This window comes from Manis pentadactyla, chromosome 10, assembly GCF_030020395.1.
Source record: "Manis pentadactyla isolate mManPen7 chromosome 10, mManPen7.hap1, whole genome shotgun sequence".
Taxonomy (NCBI): domain Eukaryota; kingdom Metazoa; phylum Chordata; class Mammalia; order Pholidota; family Manidae; genus Manis; species Manis pentadactyla.
The window spans coordinates 38,342,210-38,369,159 of NC_080028.1; the positions used below are offsets into that span (position 1 = coordinate 38,342,210).

At 53.4% G+C, this 26,950-nt stretch overlaps 4 protein-coding genes across 22 annotated transcripts in view; 3 read left to right on the forward strand and 1 right to left on the reverse strand.

Moving 5' to 3' along the window:
* The window catches only part of HOXC4 (homeobox C4), a 59,491-nt gene that overhangs the window by 1,656 nt on the left and 30,885 nt on the right, over positions 1-26,950 (forward strand). For 2 of the 11 annotated variants that reach the window (XM_057486708.1, XM_057486713.1), the window contains exon 1: positions 8,520-8,623. The exons of 4 other annotated variants lie outside the window; for them this stretch is intronic. The gene's annotated coding sequence lies outside the window, so the exon portion shown is untranslated. Of the gene's footprint in view, positions 1-8,519; positions 8,624-20,460; positions 20,577-22,518; positions 22,637-26,950 lie in introns of those variants that run through there. 5 more of the 11 variants (XM_036915310.2, XM_057486711.1, XM_057486703.1 and 2 more) reach the window with 4 other exon arrangements.
* On the forward strand, positions 3,508-6,332 carry HOXC9 (homeobox C9). The gene is made up of 2 exons (XM_036915312.2): positions 3,508-4,067; positions 5,788-6,332. The coding sequence occupies exons 1-2, from the start codon at positions 3,530-3,532 to the stop codon at positions 6,030-6,032; spliced, it is 783 nt and encodes a 260-aa protein (XP_036771207.2). The 5' UTR covers positions 3,508-3,529; the 3' UTR covers positions 6,033-6,332.
* On the reverse strand, positions 8,636-20,898 carry LOC130679022 (uncharacterized). 9 transcript variants are annotated; one of them, XM_057486716.1, is made up of 6 exons: positions 12,683-12,850; positions 12,274-12,353; positions 9,907-9,975; positions 9,718-9,815; positions 9,485-9,536; positions 8,724-9,316 (listed from the first exon to the last, which is right to left on the reverse strand). In XM_057486716.1, exons 2-6 carry the CDS (start codon positions 12,281-12,283, stop codon positions 9,075-9,077), a joined length of 471 nt encoding a protein of 156 aa, XP_057342699.1. In that variant the 5' UTR covers positions 12,284-12,353; positions 12,683-12,850; the 3' UTR covers positions 8,724-9,074. The 9 variants fall into 9 exon arrangements, 1 of the variants encoding a protein (XP_057342699.1); XR_008992025.1 differs by lacking the exons at positions 12,274-12,353; positions 12,683-12,850 and adding an exon at positions 12,399-12,608 and having other exon boundaries at positions 8,659-9,316; positions 9,453-9,536; positions 9,718-9,975; XR_008992027.1 differs by lacking the exons at positions 12,274-12,353; positions 12,683-12,850 and having other exon boundaries at positions 8,661-9,316; positions 9,453-9,536; positions 9,718-9,786; positions 9,907-12,156.
* HOXC8 (homeobox C8) lies at positions 12,617-16,120 on the forward strand. Its single transcript, XM_036915313.2, has 2 exons — positions 12,617-13,106; positions 14,445-16,120. Exons 1-2 carry the CDS (start codon positions 12,671-12,673, stop codon positions 14,735-14,737), a joined length of 729 nt encoding a protein of 242 aa, XP_036771208.1. The 5' UTR covers positions 12,617-12,670; the 3' UTR covers positions 14,738-16,120.

A 26,950-nucleotide genomic window follows, 5' to 3' on the forward strand; every position in this document is an offset into this window, starting at 1 on the left:
TGGCAGGAGATTCAGCAGGAGTAACTGAACCTGGAATGACAAGCCCCTCCTCCTTGGTGCCCCCACACCTACAGGCCTGGATTGGGGGGAGCCTGAAGGTCGGCTTTAGAGCCCTGAACTGCTGCTTCACCTCTAAATGCAGAGAATGGGGGTATAACCTACACACAACTGTGGAACCCAAGGGGCTTCGGCCTGGTGCACTCAGAGGCTCCCAGCGTCTTTCAGCCCCCTCATCAAGGCTGCCTCTCTCAGCCAGGCCCAGGCAAAATGGGGCTTCTATGGGGACAGGGCTGTGGGTGAGGCCTGCTTCCTGAGCCACAGTTGTTTCTGTGCCTGAGTGGGAAAGGTCTGAATTTACGCTCTAAAACGAAGGCGACAACCTCCCCTCAGTTTCAGGGGGAATTTGATGGCAGCAGGGAGCATGGGCCGGGTGATCCTTGAGACTGGCTGCTGCTGCCTCTGCTGGGTGGGCAGGCAGGGTAGGCAGGCAACTCGGGTTGAAAAGAAGGAGGTGGCCAGAGCGGCTCTCCCAAATAGTAGAGGCCCATAGGACATGGTCTTTAGGGGAACCTCTCTTCTAGGAAAACTGAGAGGTTGGGGCAGCTAGGCCCTGTCGCCTGGCAAAGACGCAAAGGAGGGGTGGGTGTGAAACCTCGTTCCTCGAGTATTCTTTGCTCCTTGACTAGGGCAGGGATCAGCCCCCAGCCGCCTGTGCTGAAATGGGGTTCTCTACCACCGGGAGGCCTAGTGTACCACCCCAGCGGGTCGTCCAGGAGGGGCAAGAGAGGAGGCCTCTTCCTCCTTTGTGTCTGGACAGAAGTGGCTGCCGCTCCCCGGAGCCAGTCCCGCGGCAAAGGCCCGGCAAGCCAGGGACTGCACAATGCCACGGCTGCTCCGCGAGCTCGCCCCTGCCCCGTCCTGCCTTCCTATCTCCGCCCTTCCTCCGACTCACTCTCTGCACGCCTTCCTTTCCCTGCTATCCTATCTGCTTTTCATCTGTCTCCCCTCTTTCCCTTAATTCTCCCCTCTCGTTGTTGTTGTTGTTGTTGTTTTTAAATCCCAGTCCTCTGTGTTCTTCTCTCCTTCCCTCCTTCCTTCCTCTCTATGGGCCTGGCGCTGTGTTTCAGTTGTTCTGTCTCAGGCTGTCTCCTGGGCTGTCTCTCTCAGGCTCTGTCCCCTGACATCCTCTTGGTCTCAGTCTGGCCCCGGGCCCGCTGAAGGCTACATGTATCAGCCAGCAGCCGCCCAAGAGCCGGGCAGGGTCCCGAGTCGTCTGGGCTGGAGGAGGTGCTGAGGGCGCTGCGGATTTGGGGAAAGCCTCTGCATTGGGATAGGAACCTCCTGTCTTTTCCTTGAACTAGTGAGAGAGAATTTTTGATTGACAGCTAACCCGACTCCATCAAGGCCAAAGAGATATTGTTTCTTATTGTAATTTGGATTTCCCACCCTAGTCCAGTCCCGGGGAGGGGAAGACAGTCAGAGCCGAGGGTGAGGAAGCTGAGGCCCCGGGTTGCCTCTCCCCAGACAGACACTTCTTACATCTACCCCCGCCCCCCTGCCCCGCTTTACCGAAAAGGAAAGAACCAGAGAGGGGGTGGAGCAGGGACTGGGGAGGAGGCCTGGCAAGCTGGGGTCAGTGCTGCAGGCTACAGATCAACCTTCCCCCCTCAACTCCCCCCGCAAAACACATATACTACAGTCTCTGGGACATTTCTGTCTAGCCCTTCTCCACCCCAGAGGAGATAGTCAACAGAGATGCAGGAGAAAACCATCTCTGCCCCCACTCCTGGCATTTGGTCCCCTCCTGGGAACAGGAGTGGAAAAGAAGGGCAGGCATCTTGGGTCTGGAAGCCTCCGTCTTCCCTGCTGCCTCAGAACCTCAGCGTCTCAGCCTCAGCTTCTGCCTATTTCCCTACAAACTGGGGCTCTTCCCTTATGACCCTAAGATTACACCACCCCTTCAGACTCACTCTGCCATGCCTAAGGTTCATGGTGACTCTGGGGACACCACCTGCCCTTCCCCACCCCCACAGCCAATCTCCCTGCCCCCTCTCTTGCACCCACACTGAGAATTTCCTGCTTGTCTGAAGCCCACCTTTACTAAGCCACCATGGGACAGAATGATGGAAAGCAGAGGGCTTGGGCAACGACCCCAAAATTCAAGGAGGGAAGTGGCAACGAACTTATTGGGGGAGAGACCCAAGTCTACTGGTCTTCCTGCTATCACACTGCCCCCTCCAGAATTCCTGTATCCGACCCCAAAGAAATTGCTTTCTCCCATCCCTCCGTTGCTTTTTTCCCGTTCCAAAAACAGCCTACAATTTTATTTAATGAAAGACACATTTATGAACAATCAAATGATCCTCATAAAAATTTTATTGAAGGACGTAAAAACAAGCTACTTGCCCACGACCGAGGTCGCTCTCTCGCCTTGCCCGCTCTCACCCTGGCTCTCTGCAGACACAACCCCGGAGTGACTTCTTTTTTGGGGGGTGGGGGCAGGGTGTCTCAGAGATGGAGTTGGGGGCAAAGGAGGGTAAGGAGGAAGATGGGATGGGGAAGTCCCACTTAACTTGTGTAGATCCGTCCTCCACTTCTTCAGGCTGGCAAAGATAAATAGATACAGACAATAAATTTAAAATAAAGGCGCTTGCATATCTATGCCAAAGCAAAGAGAAGACTCCTGATGATAAAGGTGTATGAGGTCCCGAGGTCCTACCCCTCCCCCAGGCGGACCACCTTCCCCAATCTTCGCTACCCCAGATTTGGGGGGCTGAGTTGGCCAGTGGCAGAAGGACGCTCTCCTTTCCCTCCTTCCCTCCTTCCCTCCCTCCACCCCAGCTTTTCCAGTCCCCTCCCACCCTCCCTCCCTCGCTGCTGCTGCTGCTCCTGAAAGAAATACATACATACACACTATTTAAAAACGCATTTTTAAAAGCCACGTTCCGAACTGACAATCGCTGATCTTGGCTCGCGCAGAGACTGCGGGAGCGTCGGGGCAGACAGAGACGGATTACGTCAAGAAATAGTTCCTCCACCTACCTCAGCCGGCCTCTCCGCCCCTGCTGGGCTCCCGCGCCCAGCTCGGCCCCGGGGGTCCGGGAAGCCTGGCTCCGGGGACTGGCATTTTCACCCCATTAAGAAATCCTTGTGGGAGGGGGGTGGGGGCGGGAGGCCATCTGCTTGTGGGTGGACAGGGCAAGGGGAATCTCTGATGAGATACGAGTTGTCCTGAAGGGGTGGCCGGTGCCTTGAGCCCTGAGTTCCGGACCCCCAGGAAAACGCAGGTCGCGGGGATCAGCAGAGAGAAGGGGGTGGGAGATGGGAAAAAAAAGCAAGGAAAAAAAAGCCCCTGCGCATTGATCCGCGCCGTATTTTTGGGTAAATACGATCACGTGGGGGCTGGGGAACCAATGAGCTGCGGGGAAAAGGCTGGAAAAATAATTACCTGCCTTGATTGTTCTGTGAGCAGATAAAAAGTACATATACAGTTCATACAATAATCTTATGTATGTAAAACCCTGTTACGATGTCGGCGACGGGGCCCATCAGTAACTATTACGTGGACTCGCTCATCTCTCACGACAATGAAGACCTCCTAGCGTCCAGGTTTCCGGCCACGGGGGCTCACCCCGCCGCCGCCAGACCCAGCGGTTTGGTGGCGGACTGTAGCGATTTTCCGTCCTGTAGCTTCGCGCCCAAGCCGGCAGTGTTCAGCACGTCGTGGGCGCCCGTGCCCTCGCAGTCGTCCGTGGTATACCACCCGTACGGCCCCCAGCCCCACCTCGGCGCCGACACGCGCTACATGCGGACTTGGCTCGAGCCGCTGTCCGGTGCCGTCTCCTTCCCCAGCTTCCCAGCCGGGGGCCGTCACTACGCCCTCAAGCCGGACGCCTACCCCGGGCGCCGCGCCGACTGCGGCCCGGGCGACGGCCGCAGCTACCCGGACTACATGTACGGCTCGCCCGGGGAGCTGCGCGACCGCGCCCCGCAAACACTGCCCTCGCCCGAGGCGGACGCGCTCGCCGGCAGCAAGCACAAAGAAGAGAAGGCCGACCTGGACCCCAGTAAGTTGGAAGCAATTTTCCTTTACAACCAGCGCCGGAGGGGAGGGAAGGACGGGCGGGGGGAGCCAGATTACAGCCCCTCGGAGCGGCTCAGGGAGAGCGGGAGAGGGGCGAGGGCGAGGGGGAGAGGACTCAATAAAAGAGAATTACCTTGGGGAGCTTTCAGGGGCAGGAAGGTCTAAGAAGGGGGCCCAGGGAGCCAGGCTGGGAGAGAGCTGAGGGGCTCCTCTCCCAGAAGCTAGCTTTGATGAGAGACCCCCGCCCCCCACCCCAAGCCAGGCTTTTTGGCTCAGTCGCTACTTTCGAAGAAATGCAGAAGAAATGCCAGGGGATGCGGTGGGGGCGAGGTTTATTTTATGATTTGAGATGGGATGGGGGAGAGAGGAGGAAGATACTGGGGCAAAAAGGAAATACCCCAGGGAGAAATATCACTCCTACCTCCCAGCCAGCATGGGGGTCCTCACACTACTACAGATTCATAAGGTCCATGGACTTCTCCCCTATGAGTACTGGGTGAGGGGTCTGGGAGATTTCACAGCCTGGGAACTCAGGACTTCCAGAGTTGAGGGAGAGAAGTGGGTTCCCAGTCTCCTTAAACTTGAGAGCCTTCTTCTGAGGGTCTGCACAAGAGGGTTGAGAATGGAGGTCAGGGATGAGGAGTGGGGGCAGGCATCTCCCCAGATTAGAGAATCACACACACACACACACACACACACACACACACACACACACACACACACACACACACTCCAATCAGGGAGACAGGAGTCTTCTAAGTATTGGAAAGAAGGGCAGGGGTAGGTGGAGGTGGGTGGGGAGCAGGTGGGAGCAGCAGGACCAGAGAAAGAGGAGAGAAGGAGAAACAGCAGGGGAGGGGGTGCATCCCCTGGGTGTGAGGAAGTGACTGGGGGAGTCCCAGGAGGGGGCTGCAGGAAATCCTTTCCTCCAGCCCCATAAGGGGCCAGGGCCTAATTACACCCCTCTGAAGGCTTCCCTCCTTGCCCTCAGCAACTCCCATAAACCTGAAATTGGAGGCTTGGCTCCTGCAGAGCCTGTCCTGGGGCTGGCAGGAACGGGGCACTGGAAGCCAAATAGGGAAGCTAAGAGATAGGGGAGCTTGTCCCAAGGCCAGCAAGTCTCTGGGGAGAAGAGAAAGATTTTCCCCATCCCAGCATCACCCTGAGAATTCGCCTCAGCAGGGTTGAACTCCGAGAGCAGAGAGTTGGGTGCTGGAGAAGATAGTGAGGGGCTTAGGGACTCTCAGGGTCAGGAAGCAGAACTGTTGAAATTTCAGGACTTGGTCGTGTGCTGGAAGGGTGGGAGGGGGCAAAGGAAGAGAGAATTGGGGAGGAGAGAGACCTCACTATAAAAATAAAAAACAAGAGAGAGAAGCATTTATGGGCCTATGAAATGGTTGGGAATTTGGACTTTTTATGAGGATATTCTCGAATTACTACTCTTGAAGCTGAGGACCAGACTGTAGGGGCTTTGATAGCTTCGATTTCCTATAGTATTAGGTGCTAGAAACTAAAGGGGGAGGTGGAGATGGGGAGGGGCAGAATGCAAAAAGAGTAAGGGGAAAAATTCCTTAAGCAAAATGTGTCCAAATTCAGGTTCAATTTTTGGGTCTGGGGAGCCTACCTAAGCCTGGGGGTGGGGTGACAGGGGTCCTGAGCTGGAAAGGGGCTCCACTGACCCCTGCCTGTGTTTGGCCCTCCAGGCAACCCCGTGGCCAACTGGATTCACGCCCGCTCTACGAGGAAGAAGCGCTGCCCCTACACTAAGTACCAGACGCTGGAACTGGAGAAGGAGTTTCTCTTCAATATGTATTTAACCAGGGACCGTCGGTACGAGGTGGCCCGGGTTCTCAACCTCACTGAGCGTCAGGTCAAAATCTGGTTTCAGAACCGGAGGATGAAGATGAAAAAGATGAATAAAGAGAAAACCGACAAGGAGCAATCCTAAACCCTGCCCTGGCCTGCTGCCTCGGCACAGCCAAGGGAAAAACAAAAAACCCCACAAAAATACCCCAACCCAGGCGGGAGAGAGCACGAAAAAGAAAAGGAAAGAGCAAGATAGAGAAAAGCCAATCAGCTCAAAAAGAAAAAAAGGAAGGGGAAAAGGAAAACTCTTGCGGTTTGGGAGGGTTCAGTGTTGAGAAATTGGTGTTTTAGAGTTAGTTCTACCCAGCGAGGAGGATGAGGCAGGGAGAGAAACCGCGTTTTCTCCCAGCGCAACTGAAATAAATGACACACACAAATGTGATTTTTTTCTCCTTTCTTCAGAGAAGCCAGTACTTGAATCGTTATATTTCTATTTTTTCCCCCTGTATTGTATTTGGTCCAGGCCATTCCTCCCATGGCCTAGGGTGCTCTGTGTGCAGATTTTGTACAGAAAAGGTACACATACATACACAATAACAATTCTTAGCCCAGGAGCTGAGGGGCGAGGGCCAGGGACCATGCCGCAGGCTGGGTCCGTCGGCGCAGGCCGGCGCCTCGGGTATGTACATAGCAGTGTTTCCTCTCATCTGAAGCGTCCTCCTGTAATGTGCTTCTGTTTGTTATGGTAGAACAGCTCTGTGTTAATATATCGAAGTCACTTAAAAAAACAGAACCCAACCGCATCCAGTTCTCATTATTTCTACATCCCCTCGCCCCCCAATAGCTCCCTGGCTGCTGTCCTGGAGGAGACAAGTGCTCAGGTCCTTTGGGGGAGGCCAGAGCCAGGGAAGGGACTTCTACCTTGGAAGAGCAAGTGCCTGCCGCTTTTCTCTAGGCAGGGTGGGGTGGGGGTGAGAGTTCCAGCGGTGGGATGGAGACTGCTGAGGCCCGGGCCCAGCTTGTGCCTGCTCCAGCTGGCTGCCTACAGTTTCCTGGTTGCTTGATGGGGTGGGGGGCACAGCATGAATGGTTTTCCCTGGTGTAATTAATTGTAATAATTTATGAGTACATGAGATCGGAGAGGAGAGATAGGCGAAGATGAAAGTTGGGTGCTGGGTGAGGGCCGGGGCTGGATTCTTGCCTTCCTACATTGGTGCTTCAAGGGATGACTAGGAGGGAGGGAGGGTGGGTGTGCGGTGAGCGTGAGGAGGAAGGCCAAGCAGGCCTCAGGGAGCAGAACAGACATTGAAAACTGTGTTGAGAGCAAAAGGAAGATGCAGAGTGAGAGGGAAGAGGTAGGCAGGGAAGGAAGGGATGAAGGAAGGAAGGAAGGAAGGGATGAAGGAAGGAAGGGATGAAGGAAGGAAGGAGGGAGGGAGGGAGGGGAAGGAGGGAAGACAGATGGCAGGAAGGGAGGAAGGAGAAAGATGGCAGAGCCAATACAATAAGAATTAGATTTCTACTTCTCAATGCATTATCAGTTTCTCATTCTCTCTGTCTGGTTGTTCTTCTCAATCTCTCCATCTCTGCCTCTCTCACTGACATTAGCTTGACTGTTTTGTGAGTGACGGGTTATTCTGAGGGCTGCAGAATTTCTGGGGGATGATGAGGCCAGGGCTCAAAGAAGCTGGCCAGAGATTAGCCAGAAGTGGAGTGTTCCCTGGTGGCTGTGGGACCCCAGGCTCTAGGGTGTGGGGACCTCTGTGTAACAAACCTGTGGGCTGGTCCGCTGGGCTGCACCCCAGAGCACCTTCCTCAGAACAGCAGTTTTCATCTGCTAATCAGAAGCAGACACAAGCAGCTGGGTATGCCTCGGCCCGGCGCCCCCTTTCTCGGAAATCCCCCAATCTGGAAACTATTAAACTCAGACTGCTTGAAATATAGTCCTTTAATATCTCAGGCTGCCCATTCTGGCAAGGGTGCAGGGTGTTGCTCTGAGTACTTGGGGGACACCACTATAAAAGAAAATAAGTGGGAACCCCAGTCCCTGTGCAGCTTCCTCCATGGCATCACCCTACAGGATTGGTGAGGCACTTGCAGGGACCAGCCCCTTCCCCATCATTTGAATTTTCTACTGCCTCCTTCCATTAAACATTCCAGTTTCGGGGGCTGGAGGAAGGTAGGAAGGCATGAACATTTTCTTTCCATAATATTTGAAGGGGAAAATCAAAAGTCGCAAACTATGCTTTTCCCGGTTGCTTAAGTACCGTCTCCTATTTCCCGCTTAAGATACCTCCTCCCCAATTCTAGAAGCAATTATTTTCGTGGTCCTTTTGAAAGGTGCTTTGCCTGTAGTTTTCTCTTTTTTTTTTATCTGGCTTCCGCACCCCTCCCTTTGACCATTTTGCTGTTCTGGGACCCTGGCCTTAGTTCTGAACTCGGCGGAGGCCAAGACACCCGTCTCCCTCGGTCCTGACTGTGAGGACTCGGGCTTCTCTCCCAGCCTAGGCTCGCAGTGTTTCCGGGCTTCCACCCCGCCCCTGCTCCAAGGCCCCTGTCGCCTCCCCTCAGCCCGTCAGCGCGGCCTGCTTCCTGCAGCCCGCGGGAGCCGACTTGCTCCGGGCAGGAAGGAGGGCCTCAGGGCTCCGAAGGCCCTGGCGAGAGCGTGGGATCCAGAGCAGACCCACCCGGCCCAGAACTCTGTTCAGTACCAGCTCAACCTCCAGCCTGCAGGTCAGATTGGATTCAATTTTTATTTATTACAATTAGTGAATTAAAACCGCATCAGCACAACACACATCTGGGAGAGAAACGAAAGCTGGCGTGGGGAGGATGGGGGCTAGCAATCTTCCCCTCCCACCTCTCCTCTGCTCCTTTGTCAGAATCACAAAACCTTAAAGGTTGTTCCACTTGGGAAGGCAGCGGATAGGTACATTTCCGCAGCCCCGAAATGCCACTTTTATGGCGCTGTTTGTCTCCCTGTGCTGGATTCTGAATGGGGCCGAACAAAACAGCAGCGCGGAGCTGGCTAGACGTCTGGGCTTAATTGTTTTATGGTTTAAATAAGGTGGACACCCTTTCCTTTGAAATCGGATTATAGGAATGTTTTGTCTATGGCCCACGGAGAACAGGATCTCACCGGCTGGGAGGGAGAGGTAGAGCGCGCGTGAGAGAGAGGGATGGGCTACCAACCAGGGGGCAAACGGCTGGCAGCACTCAGAGTCCCACCCCAAAGTCCTGTGGGCGGCGGAGAAATAGGCGGTTGGAACCAACGGCAGGGTAAGAGGAGCGAGGAGCTTAGGGCGCGCACCGCAGCCGGGCGGTCGCGGGAGCTTCGGAGGGTGAATCTGAGTGCGCGGAGGTGTTCCGAGCCCAGAAATGCGCCTGAATGGGGGTAGATCGCGTCAGTTCCTTTGCACCGTGCATCTTAATGCGGGAAGGGAGGGTGACAAAAAAAGAAAATGGTGTGAAATCTTTGACAAGGTTTATTTCGAGAACTTACAAAACCAAAAGAACAGCGGTCCAGGGGGAGCTCTCTTACGGCGACCTCTCTCTCTCGTACCTCTTTGGAAACTCCTTCCTGCCACTTCTCACCTTCGGGCCAAGCCTGCGGTTTACTTGCTCTGTTGGCTTTTTCCCGGCCGGACTGCATTGGAGCAAGTGGACGCGAGGTGGCGCTATTGCTCAATGTTAGAGGCGGTGGGGATGCCCCCGGCCCATCTGGCGGCACTGACATTTGAGGCCCGGTCCGGAGGAGCAGCGGCGAGAAGGCCCCGAGCCCGGGCCCAGCCCGGCCCCACTGGCTCTGAGCAAATCAATCCTCTCACCTGCGAGGTGTAAATAAATCGCGAATGGCGGCGGGAGATGGGCCCTAGCTCTGGCAGCAGCTCTGGAGGCTCAGGAGGGCGGGCATCGAAAATAATCACTTTGCGGTGGAGATAAGCACCAAGCAGGCAGAGCGTAATTAACACAAAAAGGCGGAATGACCCGGACAAACGAACATAAATCCGTGGTACCTAGGAGGGCGATACAGGAATCGGGGCAAGGGGCAGAGATGCCCCGGCGAGGCTGGCTGCTTGCGGTCCCTTTATTTCCAGGCGCCGGGAGCGAAATCAACCAGATACATGTAAAAGAAAAAAAATAATCAAATGAAAAAAATAAAAGGCGAGTGAACACCCCCACCCCAAAAGGGTAAACCAAGTCCAGCCAGGGGGTTTCATGGCTGGTGGGCTCTCTGAGCAGGCGGTGGTGGCGGCACACTCGGGACAGTCGCATTCCAAGACACAAAGGCCTTGGAAGAATAGCTCTTTGGCAGGGTTTTCGTTGGACCATAAAATGTTGAGATATCCTCCCACCTACCAAAAGATAAGGCGCAGGCCCCAGAGCGGATCCAGCCTGCCAGAGCCTCCTCTTTCCAGCAGGGGAAGGGAAAGTATTTATGACAGTCCCTAGTGACCCAAATGCTCGGTACGCGCAGAGTAGTCTCAGAGAAGGCAAGGCTGGGGCAGGCTCTGGTAGTGGAGGAGAACTGGGTGGTACCCCCCACCGTCCTGGACCCTAGGGAGACTTGCAGCACTGGCACAGCCCTCCTCTGACCTCCCCTCCTGCTGCTCCAGGGTTGGAGTTCTGGGTGTCAGAGCAGAGTTTGGGCAGTCCCTAACTCAAGTGTGTATGGGGGAGAGGGGGGAGGATCCTCCAATTTCAGGGTACCCTGGAAATGCTGGGGTACCAGTGAATATTTGGGAGGAATTTGGCTGAGAGTGGCCATTTCCCCAGCAGGTATTTAGATAATATAGTGACTGGGGGCAGGAGGGTATTCTCTACACCATCTTCCCGTGCACTGCCATTCCTTCTTCCAATCCCAGAGGTGGACTCCGGAGGGGAAACATTAAGAACTGGTTTTCTAACTACCTCCTTTCTCATCCAACCCTGAAACCCCAGGATGTGGAAGGAGAATAAGCAACAGTTTTTTTTTCATGATGCAAAGAGTAAAGATGCATGTGTGTTTATCAGGTGTTAGTCTCCTATGTGGCTGGGTGTGCATGTGTGTGCCCAGTATCGGTGACAGGGATGCCTCCAGGCACACATGATAGTTTAGCGAGCATGCATTGCTGTGTTACAGAGTGGAAGGTAGCATATAAAGTATAAGTGTATCTTGAGTGTGTCCCAGTATTGCCCTGCATGTAACAACTTCACACACTGTGAAGGGGGAGGACAGGAAAAAGCATTCGTATTCCTCTTCTTCATTCGTATGCACACAGCACACGTATCCACATCTCTCTCACTTTCTCCCTTTTCTTTCTGTGTTAAGCTCACATAACCAACCACACTCACTTATGGCCACAGAAGGGTGCTGATGGACTAAGGTTCTTTTATCTGGTAGAATTAACTTGAATTTACCCAGTATTGGTGATGGGGGGAACCCCCTAGAGAAAGTGTGGGTAAATGTTTAGAGTGTTGACAGTTCCCATCTACATCCTGGCCTGGGCAGCCTGTCTAGGAAGTAAGGGGTAAGGTGAAGCCAGGGGGCCCCTCTAGGCTAAGCTGGAATTTCCTATGGGGTTAGGGTATGTGGGAACAAGAGGCCTCCACCAGTCTCCTCCAACCTAGATACAAGTAGTGTTCTAAGAAGAAACATCCTGGATCAGCCCAGCCAGGAGCCAGGGACCCACCAGCTACCCTCTCCTTCTCGGTCCCCACAAGCTTTGCTCTAAGAGCTCCCAGCGAAGCTCCTGGCTATTGCCTGGGCTTCTTTCCTCAGACAGGTGTCTGAAGAAACACTGCGGCCCTGACTAGGTATATAGTGTGCCCCCACCTTGGGCCCTCACCTCCACCCACATAGAGACGACAAGAGATTCTTAAAGATCAAGGGAAGGCAGGGCAGCTTCCCACCCTGGGGAGGAGGAGCAAGGGAAGTAGAGACTTCTGAGGCCTGAAATATTTGGGGATGCGATGCGCTTGTTCCTCAAAGTCTCCAGCCTGAAGGACCCCCTGGGGGAACCCATCTTTTGGGTTAGAGGACCTGCTTACACTTGCTGGCATTCCACCCCTTCAGGGGTCTCATACTTGTTGAGGTAACCTGAGTTGACCTGCTGGCTCAGGTATCTCTCTGAGAGGAAGGAAAAGAGAAGGGGGGGAGGCACCTTCAAATCTGAACGCGCACCTTGAAGAGGCTGGCCCCAGCCATTAGCTGGGGCTGGCTCACCACCCCCCACATACACACATACACCACACCCCCATCCCTCCCTTTCCTCCCCTCCCCTTCCTCCAGGTCCCCCCAGCACCGAAACAAACCCCTCAACCCCTCGCCATCCCTTCCTCCTCTCTCTCTCTCTTTCTTCTCTCTCTCTCTCTCTCTCTCTCTCTCTCTCTCTCTCTCTCGCCTGTCTTCATGTCGTGGATTGATGAACGCGAATCGCGTGTAAGCGCCGCCACCGCCGGGAGTCTGAGGAATTCGCCTGGGCTGTTAAAGGAAAGAGCTAAGTGAGAGAGCGCGAGCTCTACCTACCGACAGTGAAGAGAGCCGCTGCCGCCGCCGCCGCCCGCTCGCCGCCCGCCGCCGCCGCCCGCGCCCCAGCCCCGGGAGCCGCGCTGAGCCGGCCGGGCTCGGCACCGAGGCGCCCCCCATCTGCCCAGCCCCAGCCCACCCGCCTAGCCCAGCCCAGCCCCGGGGAGCCGGCCGGCCTGGGGTTCGCTCCCGGGGGGAGGGGAGTTTCAGGGGTACCGGGCGGGGGAGTCGTGAGCCAGAGGGGAGGGGGCCGCGGGTTTCATGTGCCCAGCATGAGCTCCTACTTCGTCAACCCCCTGTTCTCCAAATACAAAGGCGGCGAGTCCCTGGAACCGGCCTATTACGACTGCCGGTTCCCCCAGAGCGTGGGCAGGAGCCATGCGCTGGTGTACGGGCCCGGCGGCTCGGCGCCCGGCTTTCAGCACGCCTCGCACCACGTCCAAGACTTCTTCCACCACGGCACCTCGGGCATCTCCAACTCGGGCTACCAGCAGAACCCGTGCTCGCTGAGCTGCCACGGAGACGCCTCCAAATTCTATGGCTACGAGGCGCTCCCCAGACAGTCCCTTTATGGGGCTCAGCAAGAGGCGAGCGTGGTGCAATATCCCGACTGTAAATCCTCCGCCAACACTAACAGTAGCGAAGGACAAGGCCACTTAAATCAAAACTCGTCTCCCAGCCTCATGTTTCCATGGATGAGACCCCACGGTGAGAAGCCTTTTCTCTTTCCCCCTTGGTCTCCCGCGCTCCGGGGTCTTCCCCCGCCCCCACCCCCACTTCCTTGCCTCTTTTTGTCTGCCCTGGCTTTCCCTCCTGGCTCTGGGGTCTCTCCGGCCCCACCCCCGTGCCTGAGTGGGTTCCTAGAGGTCGGGAGGTTCAGCTGGGGGTGGGGCACGGGGCTGCTTCGGATATTTGGGGGATTAGCGTGGAGGTGGGGGGAAAGGTGGTGTCTGGGTTCAAAGGGTTAAAAGTCGTTTTCTCCACCTCTGTCTGTCTGTCTCACCCTCTAGCCAGCTCTAAAGTCAAACAGGGAGGTGACTGGGCAGGGGCTGGAGGACCCTGAGGTTTTCAGCCTTTGGAGCAAACTAGATTCTCCATAAGGCAGAGAGCTTCAGTCCAGGACAGTGACCAGGCTGCCCTGGGGAAAGGGAAACCCCTGTTTCTCCCCTTAGCTGGGATCAGAAGTGGTGAGACCCCCAAGGACAGGTGCTCAGGCTCTCAGAGGTGCCCACTGCCTCCTCTTAAAGAGCTAGCCTTAGGGCCACAGCCTCAACTTTGCTTTACTTCCCTCAGTTGGAGAGAAGAGAGGGAGACAGGAGAAAACGGAAGGCTTGAGAGGAGAGAGGCAATGCAGATTGAGGGCTCTGAGGTCCAGGGAATCTTCACCAGGTTGCCCCCAGTCAGAGGCTTGTGGGTCTCCCTGAGACCCTCAGAGCGGCTCAGGTCATGAGCCCCTCCAGGGTGGCCCTCATGGCCCAATTTCGAAGTAAAAGGGGAAGCAAGAAAGCGACAAGTTACTGCGGGGATGGCCCGTGATTTATTTGCTGGTCTCCAGTTAGCAATCAGGCCAAGCAATGATACATTCCAGGAGATCAATTATTTTTCTTCCCAGGAAAGCATTAGGTAGAGAGATTCAAGGAGGGGGCAGTGAGCAGAGCCCTTCTTCTTTACCCCCAGACCTTTTTCCTTTCTTTTGTAAACAGCCTTGCTCACCAAATGCCACTCTGCACTTGTAAACAAAGCTGCAAGGGCCAGTTTCCTGGGACTGCAGGCCTGGGGGGACTCGGGGACTCTGCAGTGCTTCCCTGGCCTCTGCCAACCCCAGTTTCCAGACAGACCTCAGTCCCTGCCCCACCCCCACCCCTCCTCCCAAGGTGAAGCCAAACCAAAACAAGCCCCCAAACTTTCCTGCCCTTGCCCGCTTTCTGCTCCTGTCTTCTCCGCAGGAGGGAGGGGACCTGGGGAGATCGGAGGGGGGATTTAGGGGAGGAAGAGTGGCAGGGGCCCTACCCAAACATAACCAGACTGGGGTTCTGTTCTGTCCAGCTCCCGGGCGGCGCAGCGGAAGGCAAACTTACAGCCGGTATCAGACCTTGGAACTAGAAAAGGAGTTTCTCTTTAATCCTTATTTGACACGAAAGCGCCGGATTGAAGTCTCTCACGCTCTGGGACTGACTGAGAGACAAGTGAAGATCTGGTTCCAGAACCGAAGAATGAAGTGGAAAAAGGAGAACAACAAGGATAAACTGCCCGGAGCCCGAGATGAGGAGAAGGTGGAGGAAGAAGGAAATGAGGAAGAGGAGAAAGAAGAGGAGGAAAAGGAAGAAAACAAGGACTAAGCAAAAAAAAGAGGACCCCCCCCCTTAGCAACTCCCTTGAAGTTTCGTTTTATGGTAGCGGATAAATTGAGAAGTTTACGACTGTCATTTGCTTTTATAGAGAATAGAATGACACTCACAACTCTAACTACCTGTCAGATACTTGCAGCTCTGGTTTTATTACCTTTGGACTTCCCCCAATCTTACTTGTTTGGGGGCTGGAGTGGGGAGACTGAGACATAGCGAAAAGTTGGGACTCTGTCTTAGTCCTTGTCCCAACACACACACTTGTACCTGCCTCCACCCTTCAGAGTCCTGCCTGGATTTTAAGGTCTGAGACCTGGCCTCTTGGCCCCTTCTTGCCACATTCCCACCTCACTGATTCTGTGGTATTTATTTTAGAGGGGAGTCCCCACAAAATGCGGAAGAAGACTCGTGGCTTTGTTTTTATGCTAGGATTACTATATTAGATTCACCTTTTTTTTTTTGAAGGAAAGGAAAGAAAATGTGGAGAAAAGAGGGAAGGAAAGGAAAGAAAAGATGTTCAAAGAAATTTTTTTAATGATAGCAAGAAATAGCCCCTCTTCACCTCTGGGGCTCCCTGCTTAGAAGACCCCTTGACTTTTTCTAGGAACCTGATGAAAACCGAAGGCCATGTGGGTCTCTCCCTTCCCTCCTTCCACGGAATAGATAGGAGCCTGCAGTCGCCATGAAAATCCTACCTAGCCATCCCACGGTCACTCGGGCCCATGCCTTCCTCCCCTCCACTGTCTGATTTCTGTTGTTGGGCCCAGCTACCTCTGAGCTACATTAGTGTTAGCGCTCAGAAATCGCCATAATCATGAAAATAGTATTAATGATACTAATAATACTGATAATAAATCTTTAACATACTACCTAAAGGGAACTTGCAATAACCTTGAAAAAATAAAACAGATAAATTTTAAAAAATCCTAATAAGTGAGAAAAAAAGAGAAAAAAACTAAAATAAAAAAAGAAAGAAACCTCCAACATATTTTATCACTACCTATAGGAAGAAATCCTGCTTTGAGAGTATTTGTAATGCAGTTTTGTTGTCGTTTGTCGCTGCTTATTTCACTAAGAAAACCCAACAACTGAGACTGCCTAGCCCGCCGGTCCTGTGCGCTTTTTATTGTGCTTCTAACCCCAGTAGAGTAGAACTAAATTGCACTGAATGTATAGTTAACTCTGTCTTGAATTCTCTGTTTATGCAATGTGCTCGAAAGAAAAAAAACGTTAAAAATATATCTATAATAATAATTTTTGGTCATTTGTCTTTATGTCCAGCTATGAATGTAGATTTTGTGTCCTGGCAGCCCTGTTCCTGGTCCAAGTACTTTGTATTGTATATGTGAATCATAATAAAAAAAAGGAGAAAAAATATTTGAAGGTAGAATGACTTGCTTTTTCTCCATCTCACCCCCATCCCCCATTCTCTACCCCCTCTCCCCTCCTTGTCCTTCTTTCCCAATAGTCTAGAAAAAGTCTCTTCCACTGATCTGACTTTGGGGTGGGGGGAACTCACATGGAGAGGAGCTTAGGAGTTGAGAGGGCAGGCTGGGCTAGGAGGCAGGTGAAGAGTGGAGGGTGAAGAGGAGAAACAAAAGCAGTGTGCTCTGGGGGGAATCGTGGCTCCAAACAAAGTGGGTTTCTGGATGCCAGGATTCCAATGGGAAGAAAGTGTCTCCCCACTTATCCACCCTCTTCCTCCTCAGCCCTGGGCTGGACCCAGACAAAGAATCTGCCTCCATGCCCCTCCAGCAGGTAGGCCTTTTTCTTCCAGGGGTTGAGGGCTGAGGATGAGGCAATGGGGTTCTTTCTGATCTCCATATGCCCCTTGTGGCCAGCCTTTGGCACCCAGCACCCAGCACTAGAGTAATAAACAGGGTGAGATGTGGCTTAAGGCAGCCTGGAGGACTTGGCTGGAAGATGCCTAAGGGCAGGGGATGAGGAAACATAAACCTGGGGAAAGGAGAGGAGAAGGAGAAGGAGAAGGTGAGGGAGCTGGTACACCAAGCAGCCTGAGTCCACATCCTGATATTCATGTAAGGCTAGCACAGAGCCATCACTGTCCCCCAACCCCAATTTGCATTGTTCTAGCCTCTGTTCTGGTAGTTTCAAGCCGGCTCTCAGCTTCAAGTTGGCAACTGGGTAGCCTCACAGTGTGGGCCATTGCCCTGGGGGAGGGGGTTGGCCTGCTTAGAGGACAGTCCTGCAACCCAGCCATAGCAGGGGAAATAGTCTCCATTGAACTCCTCATACCCCAAAATAAAGGGCCAAAGGCTAAGGGACTCAGAGGGCAGTGGGGTCTCTCCCTCCTCCCTAAAGGGTTCTAGACAGAGAAATCTGTTTATGCTTGTAAGATCCTGGTCAAATAATACCAAATTCCAGAAATATAAATCATCTGACTCAGTCAGAAGAGGAGGAAAGGAAGGGGATGAGATTTTCTGGCCTTAAAATCCAGACACCCCTAAAGACCGAACTATTTTTGAGTCCAGATCTCTCCCTCTCTAGTCTCATCAATGATTTCCTGGGCGGACTTAAACCCAGCTGGCCCTTGTTTTGTGTAATTTCACCCGCGTCTGGGTGCCTGGCTCCCACGCATAGTGGTCCTGAATTGGGTCAGGCATCATTGATAGGGGTCTGCTGCAGCCAAAGAGAGGCTACCGATTGGAAGCGCAGGCTGCGGTCAGCCGCCAACAGCTTTGAGCAGCTCTGGGGGAAATCCGAACCTAGGGGTCCCTACTGCGAGCCGCTGCACCATCCAGGTAACCCCGTTTGCTGGGATAGACACCGCTACCCACCCGGGGAGGCCCGAATAGAGAGCATTTCGCTCCGACCTCAGGCCTTCCAAGGACGTCCCCTCCAGACTCCTAGGGCCCGCGAAGGGCTGTTTCATTTTTAAATGTGGAATTATGATTGCTATTAATAAAAACCGTCGGCCCAGTAGCCGAGTGGTTTGAACCCTCCACTAAGCAGCTCCGAAGGACCTCAAGGAATTTCTCTCCAGACCAAGTGCTCCGTTCATCCCTGGCCCTGCTCAGCAGTGCCTGTGGCCCCAAAGCCCGGCGTCGGAGGTCGGGGTGCGTCTGGCGCCCGGCAGAGCTTGAGATGCGAAGCCTCGGTGGGCCAGACCAGGAGAGCGCCAGCCACCCCCTCTTGCAGCACCCGTTCCCCCACCCCTTCTGCCCACCGCCTCTTTTCTCGTTTGGAGAGAAAAGGAGGCAAAACCCGTTTTATGGGAGAACTTAACTGCGAGCGGGATGCGCTGTCTTTAGAAACGCGTCCTCCCAAATGCTCCCGCCGTCCCATTACCGGAATGGGGACCATTGGGCTACAGCAGATAGGACTTTCTCCTATTCTTTACTTTTTTATTAGCCAATCAAAGTGGCCTCTGAAAGCTATTTGTGAATTGTGAAAAATAGTATCTTTCAAAATGCTGAGTTGAAGCATCTCTCTCATTTCGCCTTGAATTTATTATTCTAATTTCAGTCATAAGGACGGGATAATGCAGCTATTAAGTTGGGGGGCAAATTCGTTTCTCTGTATTCAAAAAATTCTCGGGCATGTTCTCTCTCTCCCCACTTCGCAGAGGCCAAGGGAGTCGCGGGCCTGCAGGAAACCTGGTGGGTGAGGGAAGTAGTGAGTGCCCTAAAGGGCTCCTTAGAGAAGCTTAGCATGGGAGAGTGGATTGGCCTCCCCAACCTCATCTTCCCCAAATGAGATGCCCCAGCGGCTGCGCGCCGGCTGGAGAAAGTTACCCCGCCCCAATCAGAGCGAACTCGGGACAGGTTGAACCACAGACTAGAAGTAAAATTTCCGGTGAGCTGCCCGCAGCGCTGCCCCATTCTCCCCGCGGCCCATTGTGAAAAGCTGGGCCAGTGCTTCCTTGTCGTAATTTTTAACTACCTGTTATAAAATTTATGGGTGGGTTTGTAAAAGAAACGAGGTCCCTTCATCCGGCGGAGGGAACTGCTTCGCTTACTGTGGAGGAAGTTTAGGGGGGTTGAGGGACCCCCTGTTGGTTGCGGTGGGGCACCCAGCCGTGGAAGTCCCCATGCCAGCTCCATGCTTGACTTGGGGAGAGCTTTGGGCCTTCAAATCTCCAGCTAGTGGTGAGTGTGGCTGGGCTGCGACTGATTGTCAAATAGTCTCTGTGGGGGTATTTACTCTGGGCTCCCCCACACTGGGCTCCTTAGGAAAATGAGGAGTCTGGAGAAAGGCGTGGCGGCGTTTCAGGTGCCCTGAATTCAGGATAAAAGCTGGAATTTAGGGAGGGAGAAGTTTCTGTATTCAGGGTCTCCAAGGTGTGTCCCAGCTGCCCAGGCACGGGACATTTTTCTTAAAAAGCAGGCGTGTGTGGGCCACCTGACAAGACAGAAAAGGCTTCTACCAGCCTTGCACCCAAAGGAAAAAGAAGTGAGAACCAGGACCTTGGACTTAATTTTATTTTTAATTCTAGAAAGATTGGGAATAAGCTGCCAACTGAACCTAGGAATTAAGGAGACCCGATACTAGGGACAGTTTTTTGGGGGGGAAAATGCCATTTTCTCTGAGATAAGAAGCTGGGAATGAGGGACCCTCATTTTCATCCTTTGAGGCTGCTCCAAATTCCCACCCTTCCTGCTGCCTCTGCAGGACTGCCCAGCACCAGTCTAAGCCCTCTGGGCTCTTCAGACCACAGCCAGAGCAGGCTTGATAATGAGGCTTCCAGCCGCCTGACCTTCCCATTCCTGTGTGGATTGGATTGGGGGGCTGCCGGTGCGCCCCACTGAGAAGAATGCTCACTTTCTAGGAAAAAAAGGTAGGGGCAGGGAGCTCATCCCTTCTCAGTCCCTTCACCCTGCCAGCCGTTACTGCTCCAATGTCACAAACCTTTGCAAAGCTTAGTCCTCCCAGATGCGACTTTAATAACTCATTTATTAAGGAAAATATTTAAAATACGGCATGGAAGAGGGAGGCGGCCCACTCAGCGCCAGAATCCTTCCTTCCCTCCTCTCGTGTCCCCCCTTTGCCCTTTTCCCGCTAGCCGGGAGCAGGGCGGCCCGTGGGGAGTGGGCGGTGGGTGGGGGTGGGGTGGGGGTCTGGGGATGCTCCCTCTCCGAGAGAATTGGGTAAACATGGCGACCGCGGCGCCCATTTGCACACGCTACACAAATGCATCGCATTCCCGGTTGTTTGCAGAAAATTTACAGCTGAGTAATAAAAGTTTACGATCGACTCACAAGTTGGATTGGCCACAAGAAGTCATGTGGATTCCATCCATGAACGTGAACTTTTTATTGTGGTTTGTCCGTTCGGAGCGCTCCGCAGAACAGTCCTCCCTGTAAGAGCCTAACCATTGCCAGGGAAACCTGCGCTGGGCTCTCCCTTCATTACCAGTATTTTTTTTTATTAATCTGATTAATAATTATTTTCTCCCCCCATTTAATTTTTTCCTCCAAGGTGGAGTTGCCTGAAGCTGGGAGCACCTAGGGAAGGGGAGGGGGAAGAGGCAGGAGTTGAGGGCACCTCTCTCTCCTTCCCAACGCTCTAGCCCCCCAAGGGGCAGGAGGAATACGGGAGCGGGAGTGGAGATAGGGAGCTGCAGATGCCTCCGCCCCTCCCCTCTCCCAGGCTCTCCCTCTGCCTCTTTCTTGCAACTCTCCTTAATTTTATTTGGCTTTTTGATCATTGCGACTATTCGTTTTTATTTTTAAATTTATATAAAGTATATATGTGTGTGTGGAGCTGAGACAGGCTCGGCAGCGGCACAGAATGAGGGAAGACGAGAAAGAGAGAGTGGGAGAGAGAGAGAGAGGCAGAGAGAGAGGGAGAGGGAGAGTGACAGCAGCGCCCGGTAAGTGTTTCCTTATTGGTTCAAATATGTAACTAATGGTCCGTAGCTGGGTGGCGGTTTCAAGATAAGGACAGCAGCGGCTTGTCTTGGTTAGAGAGAAGAGGGGGCTGGCGAGAGGGTGGGCGCGAGGGCAATTACGGGGAGGAAAAGGGGGGGATTGGGTTTTGCTGGGATATGGTAGTGGACAAGTGTGTTGTCCTGATATCATTGTGCGGCGAAGTTGGGGATGGGGATGGGGGGCAAGAGAACTGCGCCTGTGGGGCTCAAGGCCGGGTCTAGTGCGCCGACATGCTGCCTGTGCTCTTACCTGTTACAAATCGACGGCCTCTTGGCTAATGGGACTGGGACGGAGAGGGGCCCCCCGAAGCTCAAACTCCAGGGCAGGAGAGAGAACCTGTAGGCTGTAACCACTGCCCCCTGAGCAGTCAGCCCCCCAACCGCAAACAAACTTTCCAGCACCCCCTGCCTGCTCCGCAGCCCCCTCCCTCCGGGTGAGCGCTACCGCTAGCTCACACATGCGCAGTGCGGGGCCAGTGCCGGGCCGCGGAGCAGGAAGCGATTTCAGCTAGGCAGGCGGCGGGGCCTGTTAATTGGCAATTAGGGGGGAGGTTGGTGGCTGGTGCGCGTCAGCGGAGGGGAGAGCGTCTGCCCACCCCCTGATCCCGCCCAAACCCAGCGGGCGGAAAGATGGGAGGTGCCCTACACTGTGGGTGGATGGATGGGGGTGGAGGACGCAGTTCTCCAAAGCCATCTTGTGCTTGGAAAAAAGGGGGCCAATATGCCTTCTCGTCCCCGGCCCCGCGTCCGCTGCCCCAAACCGCTGGCCACCCCACCCCGGATATCCACTGGGCTGCTTTACACGCCTCGCCTGGCTGCTCTAGGCTAGGATCTGCCCTGTCTGGAGCGGAGGTGGGAATTGGGGAGGCCCCAGACTGGGTGCGGACAGGCCCAGGCCTCATCAGCGGGGCCTCCTGGGTGAGTGGAGGCAGTGAAAACTAAGGCGCGGCTGGCTCGTAGGGTAGGGACGTCAGAACTGGGCGGCCCGGAGGGTCCTGGGCTCTCGGGATCTTCCTAATAATTGGTGCTAATGGCGTGTTGTATAGTCTTAACCCGACACATATGGTTTCATAACAGTGGCTTAATTTCTTCCAAATGTACGTGGCCCTGAATGTATTGCAGTTTGATATACGACCCCCCGCCCTGTTCCCTGGCCTGGGTCCGAGGCCGTCCCTATGCGTGTGAGGTTCTGTTTATAAAGGGCGACGCATACACAAACGCTTACACACCCAGGCAGACACACCCAAGAGCTGGGGGAGGGGGGAGTATATTCCGACAGAGGTCCGAGACTCTGAGGGCCAGACACCTACAGTCCAAGCCAAGAGCTGCCCCCCACACACACCCGACCCGCATCCTCTCCTAGAGGCGCGCGCGACCCGGCTTCTCTGCCTAACCCGAGTGGGGGAGGGGAACGCTCCTGGATTTCCTGTTTAAACCCTGACCCGTCGCCTGCGGGGAGGTAGGGGGAGAGAATCTGTTTTTATCAAATTCCTGAAAATATAGTTCTACTGCATTCAAATCAAGCCCCTTGGGCCCGAGTTGATGGTGAATCTTCCCTCCCCTCCCCCCACAATCCCCTTCCCTTCCTCTCCTGCCCCCCTAAAATTCCCCTTTCTCAGCCGACAGAAAGGCCTCTGAGGTATTCTCCCCGGGGAAGAAATGGCATTTTCTCTCCCCCTTCCCGCCCCCACCCAATAGGACTTGTGTGTCGGCAAGAAGCGTCTGCCGAGGGGCTAATTTCGCGTTCCTTGTTTACGATCGAGAAAAGCGCTTGGCTCTCCCCAAATGGGCCCAGCCCGCCGCCGGCTCCGGCTGCCGCGCGCTCTTCCGCGGCCCCAGCGCGGCCCTGGGGCTGCCGCCCCGGGGAGCCAGGCCACGGCCGCCGAGCCCCCGCGTCTGTGGGACCTGAAATGGGCAAGGGGAGCACAGTGGGCCAGTGGAGGAGCCCCGGAGGCCTGAAAATGGGAGCCTTTCTCCTGGCGTAATGTGGGAACCGCCGACTGGTGAGGCCTCTTTCTCTTTCGCCTGTATTTTGTCTGTCCCCGCTGTCTGCCCTCGCCCCTGCGGATGGCCGCACCGACCGGGTTGGGGGGCACAAGTCTCCTTTGTTTGCCCTCAGGAAAAACAGTCTCCAGAAAAGGCCACTCAGGCCAGTGGGCATTCACCTGGGATATTAGAAGGGCCTCCCTCCCTTCGGAGGGGTGGGCCTGGGGTAAGGCTGGGGTATTTCTCTTAGCCTATAGGGATCTAGCCATTTGTGCTGCTGGCGAGATTTTAAGGAGCAAGGTTCGCGATTGTCAGGTACAGCACCATCCTGAGATGTTCTTATAAATTATTTTTATCAATTGATTTTCTGTACCTTCCTGGCTAGGGTCCTGAAGGCCCCCACACCCTTCACCCCTAGACTTCTCATGAGCAGAGAAAGCATAGCAGCAATGATTACCCTGATTTTCGAGTTTTCTTATCTGGCCAGGGGATAAATCCAGCCCCAACTCCAGCCCCCTCCTTACTTTCGATTTTCTTTCCTTTCTTTTTCTCCCTCTCTGGCTTTCAAACATAAGCACAAGAAGGGCCATCAGTGGCAACCCTCAGCCTCCTCACAGGCCATATACTCTGTAGACATGGCCCCTTAGTGCAGGAGAGCACTGTTGTGATTATCTAATAATAGCCAGGGTAGCTGAGAATAGAATCTGGCTCAAGGACTCAGCACCTCCAGGGCTAGGGCTGGGCAGAGGCACTGAATCTATGGGTCAGTGTCTGGCCCAAAGCCCCTAGTGGTCCCTTCTTAGTCCACTCTTTGGGCACTTCAGGCCTGCCCCTTACGGGCTTTGTCAGCCCTGCCATGGGCTGTATTTCATGTGCTAGTTTCAAGCTAAGGAGAAATGGGCAGAGCAAATCCTTTCTCTCCCTGGTTTGACTGTTGTGATCCCCACGAAGAATACACCCTTGTTTGGAGAAGCCTGCCTTGTTGGGTTGGCTGTTATGTTCCAAAACCAGGCTTTGTATCTTTATACATTTATTATATACAGGCTCAAATGTACAGACTCAGACTTATGTGTGAATATATAAAGACTCATATTTCCTTGGTGGTTAATTGTATATTACCATGCCTGTATTCGCTCAAACACCATTTTATGTGCATGCAAAATTTTGTTAGCCCTCACTAGATAGGAATGGGCTCAAGGAGGCACTGGGGGTACTGAAAAGGGCTTTTGTGCATGCTTTGCTGGAAATGTGTGCGTGCTGGAATCGGAGTATGCGGGTTCCAGTAACGGATGCCACAAAGGCTTTCTCAGACCTATTGCTTTCGCTGCCCAAGCAGCTGGGCTGGGGAAATACTGAATCCCTTCTGCTCCCTCTCCACACCTCTCTGCAAACTTCCCCAACTCAGAGACTGTTTTCCCAGTGGAACCCAGTTGTGTTGAAAGAGAGTTCTGTGAGAAAGTCTTTTATGGGGTGGCCTTGGAGATGGGCCTTTGAGCAGTTCGCTTGGCCCAGGACTTGAATGAAGCCTTGCTGGGGCAGTGAAGGACTTTGGAGTGGTTTATAAGGCTGCCTCTGGGCAGTGGTCTGGGGTGGCTGCTGACTAAGGGTGCTTACGGAGACTGGTTGAGAGGTGAGCAAGAACGTGTAGGTATACAGTGAGCATCTGTCTCCCACTCCTGTTCACCCTAACTGCTCACTGGGCCCCATATTTGCCTGCATTGTCTGGAGGGGGCAGATTAGGGACCCTCTGGGTTCCCCAAATATGCAAATTTGGTTACTGGTGGAACTTCCTTTTAATCTTTTCTGCTACATAAGTCTGTGATAAGGCTGACAGGGCAGTACCAGAGAAAAGGCTGGGTCTGGCCGCCTGTGGGCCTGGAGCAAGCACTGAGTGTGAGCTGTGACTGGGAATTAACCAGCATCCTTTGCTAGCCTTTCTCCTTTCTGGGGCCACAGAAAGAGGAGGACAGATCAGAATATATAAGTGTCCATGAAAAACCCCATGAAAGAGAGTAAGGACAGGAGAGGGGCTGGTGAGATTTTCCTCCACACCCTAGGCGATCAGTTTCCTCCCAACACTCTCCTGTCCAGACATGCTGCGGGTGTGGAGGCACGCAGCTTTCTCCCACCTTTTCTCCACCACCACCAAGGGTGGCCTTGGGCTTTTGGGCCTCGATCACCCTGGAATTCTCAGGTGACATTACCTCCAAACTGTGCCCCCCATGTGGCCCACGGACTCTGCCACAGTGCCGCAGCCGCCCCTGTTTTTATTGTGTCTGTGAGTTGTTTACTTGTTTTGTCTGCTGCCACCCTGCGTCAGAAACCCGCCAAACCAGCAAACTCACCCAGGAGAACAAAGTGCAGGGCTATCCTCAACTCCCTCCCCTTTCGGCACCCTGCTCCCGCCATTACCTCCTCCCTCACTCTCCCTTTCTGAGGGGAGGAAGCAAAAATAGTCCTAAAATAGGGCAGCTGTTTATAAGGTTGGGGGAATTATGGGGACACCATAAACCTCAGGGTGTCCTAGTGGTGGAGAGACTTACAGCCGCCTTCCCTTGCCTCCGGCTTTTCTTCCTTCCCCCTGGCAACTGCTTGGTTAAGGGGGCCACAGTCATTGAGAAAGCTGAGCCCCCCCTCACTTCCCCACTCCTTTCTGCAGGAGTTTTCTCAGAGACACAGGTTGTTGGGTTTTAAACCAGGGTAATGTTGGTGTATTCATAAAGCTAAGTAAAGCATGTTGCTCTCCCCTCACCCTCCCTTCTCCTCAGCGCCCCAAAATAGAAGTGAATTTAAGCAAATCCTACAAAATTAAATTGCCCCTTTGATAAAGATCCTATAAACCTCCAATCTACCAGGTGTAGAGTTGGAGAGGCTGCTGTTTGCCTCCAATTTTGCTCTTGGCTATCAAATCTAAAAGAGTGTCATAGAAGTAAGTAATATTCTTGTTTCTGAAATTAATTTCCGCCTCCCTGTCTCTCTCCCTATTTTCACCGGCGCAGATTAAATGGTTCTTTCAGATCTGCAAACAATAAAGGATAAAATTATTTATAGGGAAATGAAGACGATGTTTCATTGTTGGCTTATCGTTCCAGAACATAATAACATTTTATTTTCAAGTGGGAAAACTCAGACCAGGGATAGAAAAAGGGAAAAAGGAAAAAAAATGAGGGGGGTGGCAGGGCTCCTACATGCAAAACTCTGGCTGTATATAACTTTTATGACATTTACAATTTCCTCATAACAACTCACTGTGACGTCATAAATGTCTCATTCTTGAATTTTACAATTCCCATAAACCTTCAAAATGGGTCCAAACAGTGCTTGGTATGGAGGGGTATAAGAGAAGCCAGGAAGTTGAGTATCCTTCCCTTGGCCTCATTCTGGAGGCCAAGAATATTCTGAATATTCTGGATTTTCATATTTTCCACCTAGACCAAGCAGGGCCATTTGCTTTGATTTCCTGAAATGTCACTTAGCATCTTGAGTTTCCTCCCCATTCCCAGTGGAGAGGAGATACTGTGTCCGAAAGCTCTCTGCATTCCCCCTCCTCAGCTGATATTCAGCTGCGTGTGAGAGAAGGTGAGAGGCTTGGAGGCCAGGCCCCCAAAAGCCAGAAATGATTTCTTCCAGAGGAAGCCAAAAGGGGCTTAGGGCTTAGTGGAATAGGACAGTGATGCTTGGGACCTATTTTATTTTTTAACTTTTAGCCAGAGAAGTGAATTGAGAAGCCAAACAAATGCTGGGGTGGGAGTTTGTATCTGCTAATGGTAGCAGCATTAAATGGAGTGGTGGTAAGGAAGTCAGGCAGAAATCTGGAAAGAGAGAGGGATGAAAGAAAATATGATGTTAGTAGAGCCTCTCTATGTACATTTTCACTCTGTTTAGTTTGCAAATAAAGCAAAAGTAGCTTGGGCAGACTCTTAACTTCTTTGCTTAAAAGAGGATTCTCCAGCCCAGGCCTCTGAGGTGTTTGGGGCAGTTCTCAGGCACTTGACATACCCCATATGGCTTCTTCCTCCTTCCCCCCTCCCTGATGACCCCCAACTCCATTCAGTTGGACAGCCTGGGACCTGTCCCCAGAATGTCAGCACCCCCAAATGGGATCCATTTCTGGGTTAGGTGTGTCGAATTTCACGTATCTCCAAGCCTGAACTTTGAAAGGAACAGGAGTGTTCTTTTTTTGGAATGCACTGTGTGTATGGGGAGATATGTGCTCAGACAACTTCCCCCACTGTATCTACGAGAAACTGGGGGCTCCTTTGGTGAGCTATGCTTTGGTGTCCCCAAGCAGACCCAGTTCGTTCCCCACATTCAGGTTATCTGGCAGACCA

Coding starts and splice junctions, on each gene's coding strand:
- HOXC9 (XM_036915312.2), top strand. CDS start 3,530: ATGTCGGCGACGGGGCCCATCAGTAACTATTACGTGGACTCGCTCATC. Junction 4,068..5,787: donor GAAGGCCGACCTGGACCCCA/GTAAGTTGGAAG, acceptor TTGGCCCTCCAG/GCAACCCCGTGGCCAACTGG.
- LOC130679022 (XM_057486716.1), bottom strand. Junction 9,816..9,906: donor TTCCTGTATCGCCCTCCTAG/GTACCACGGATT, acceptor TCCACCGCAAAG/TGATTATTTTCGATGCCCGC. Junction 9,317..9,484: donor ACCGCAGGCTTGGCCCGAAG/GTGAGAAGTGGC, acceptor TCCCGCATTAAG/ATGCACGGTGCAAAGGAACT.
- HOXC8 (XM_036915313.2), top strand. CDS start 12,671: ATGAGCTCCTACTTCGTCAACCCCCTGTTCTCCAAATACAAAGGCGGC. Junction 13,107..14,444: donor TCCATGGATGAGACCCCACG/GTGAGAAGCCTT, acceptor TGTTCTGTCCAG/CTCCCGGGCGGCGCAGCGGA.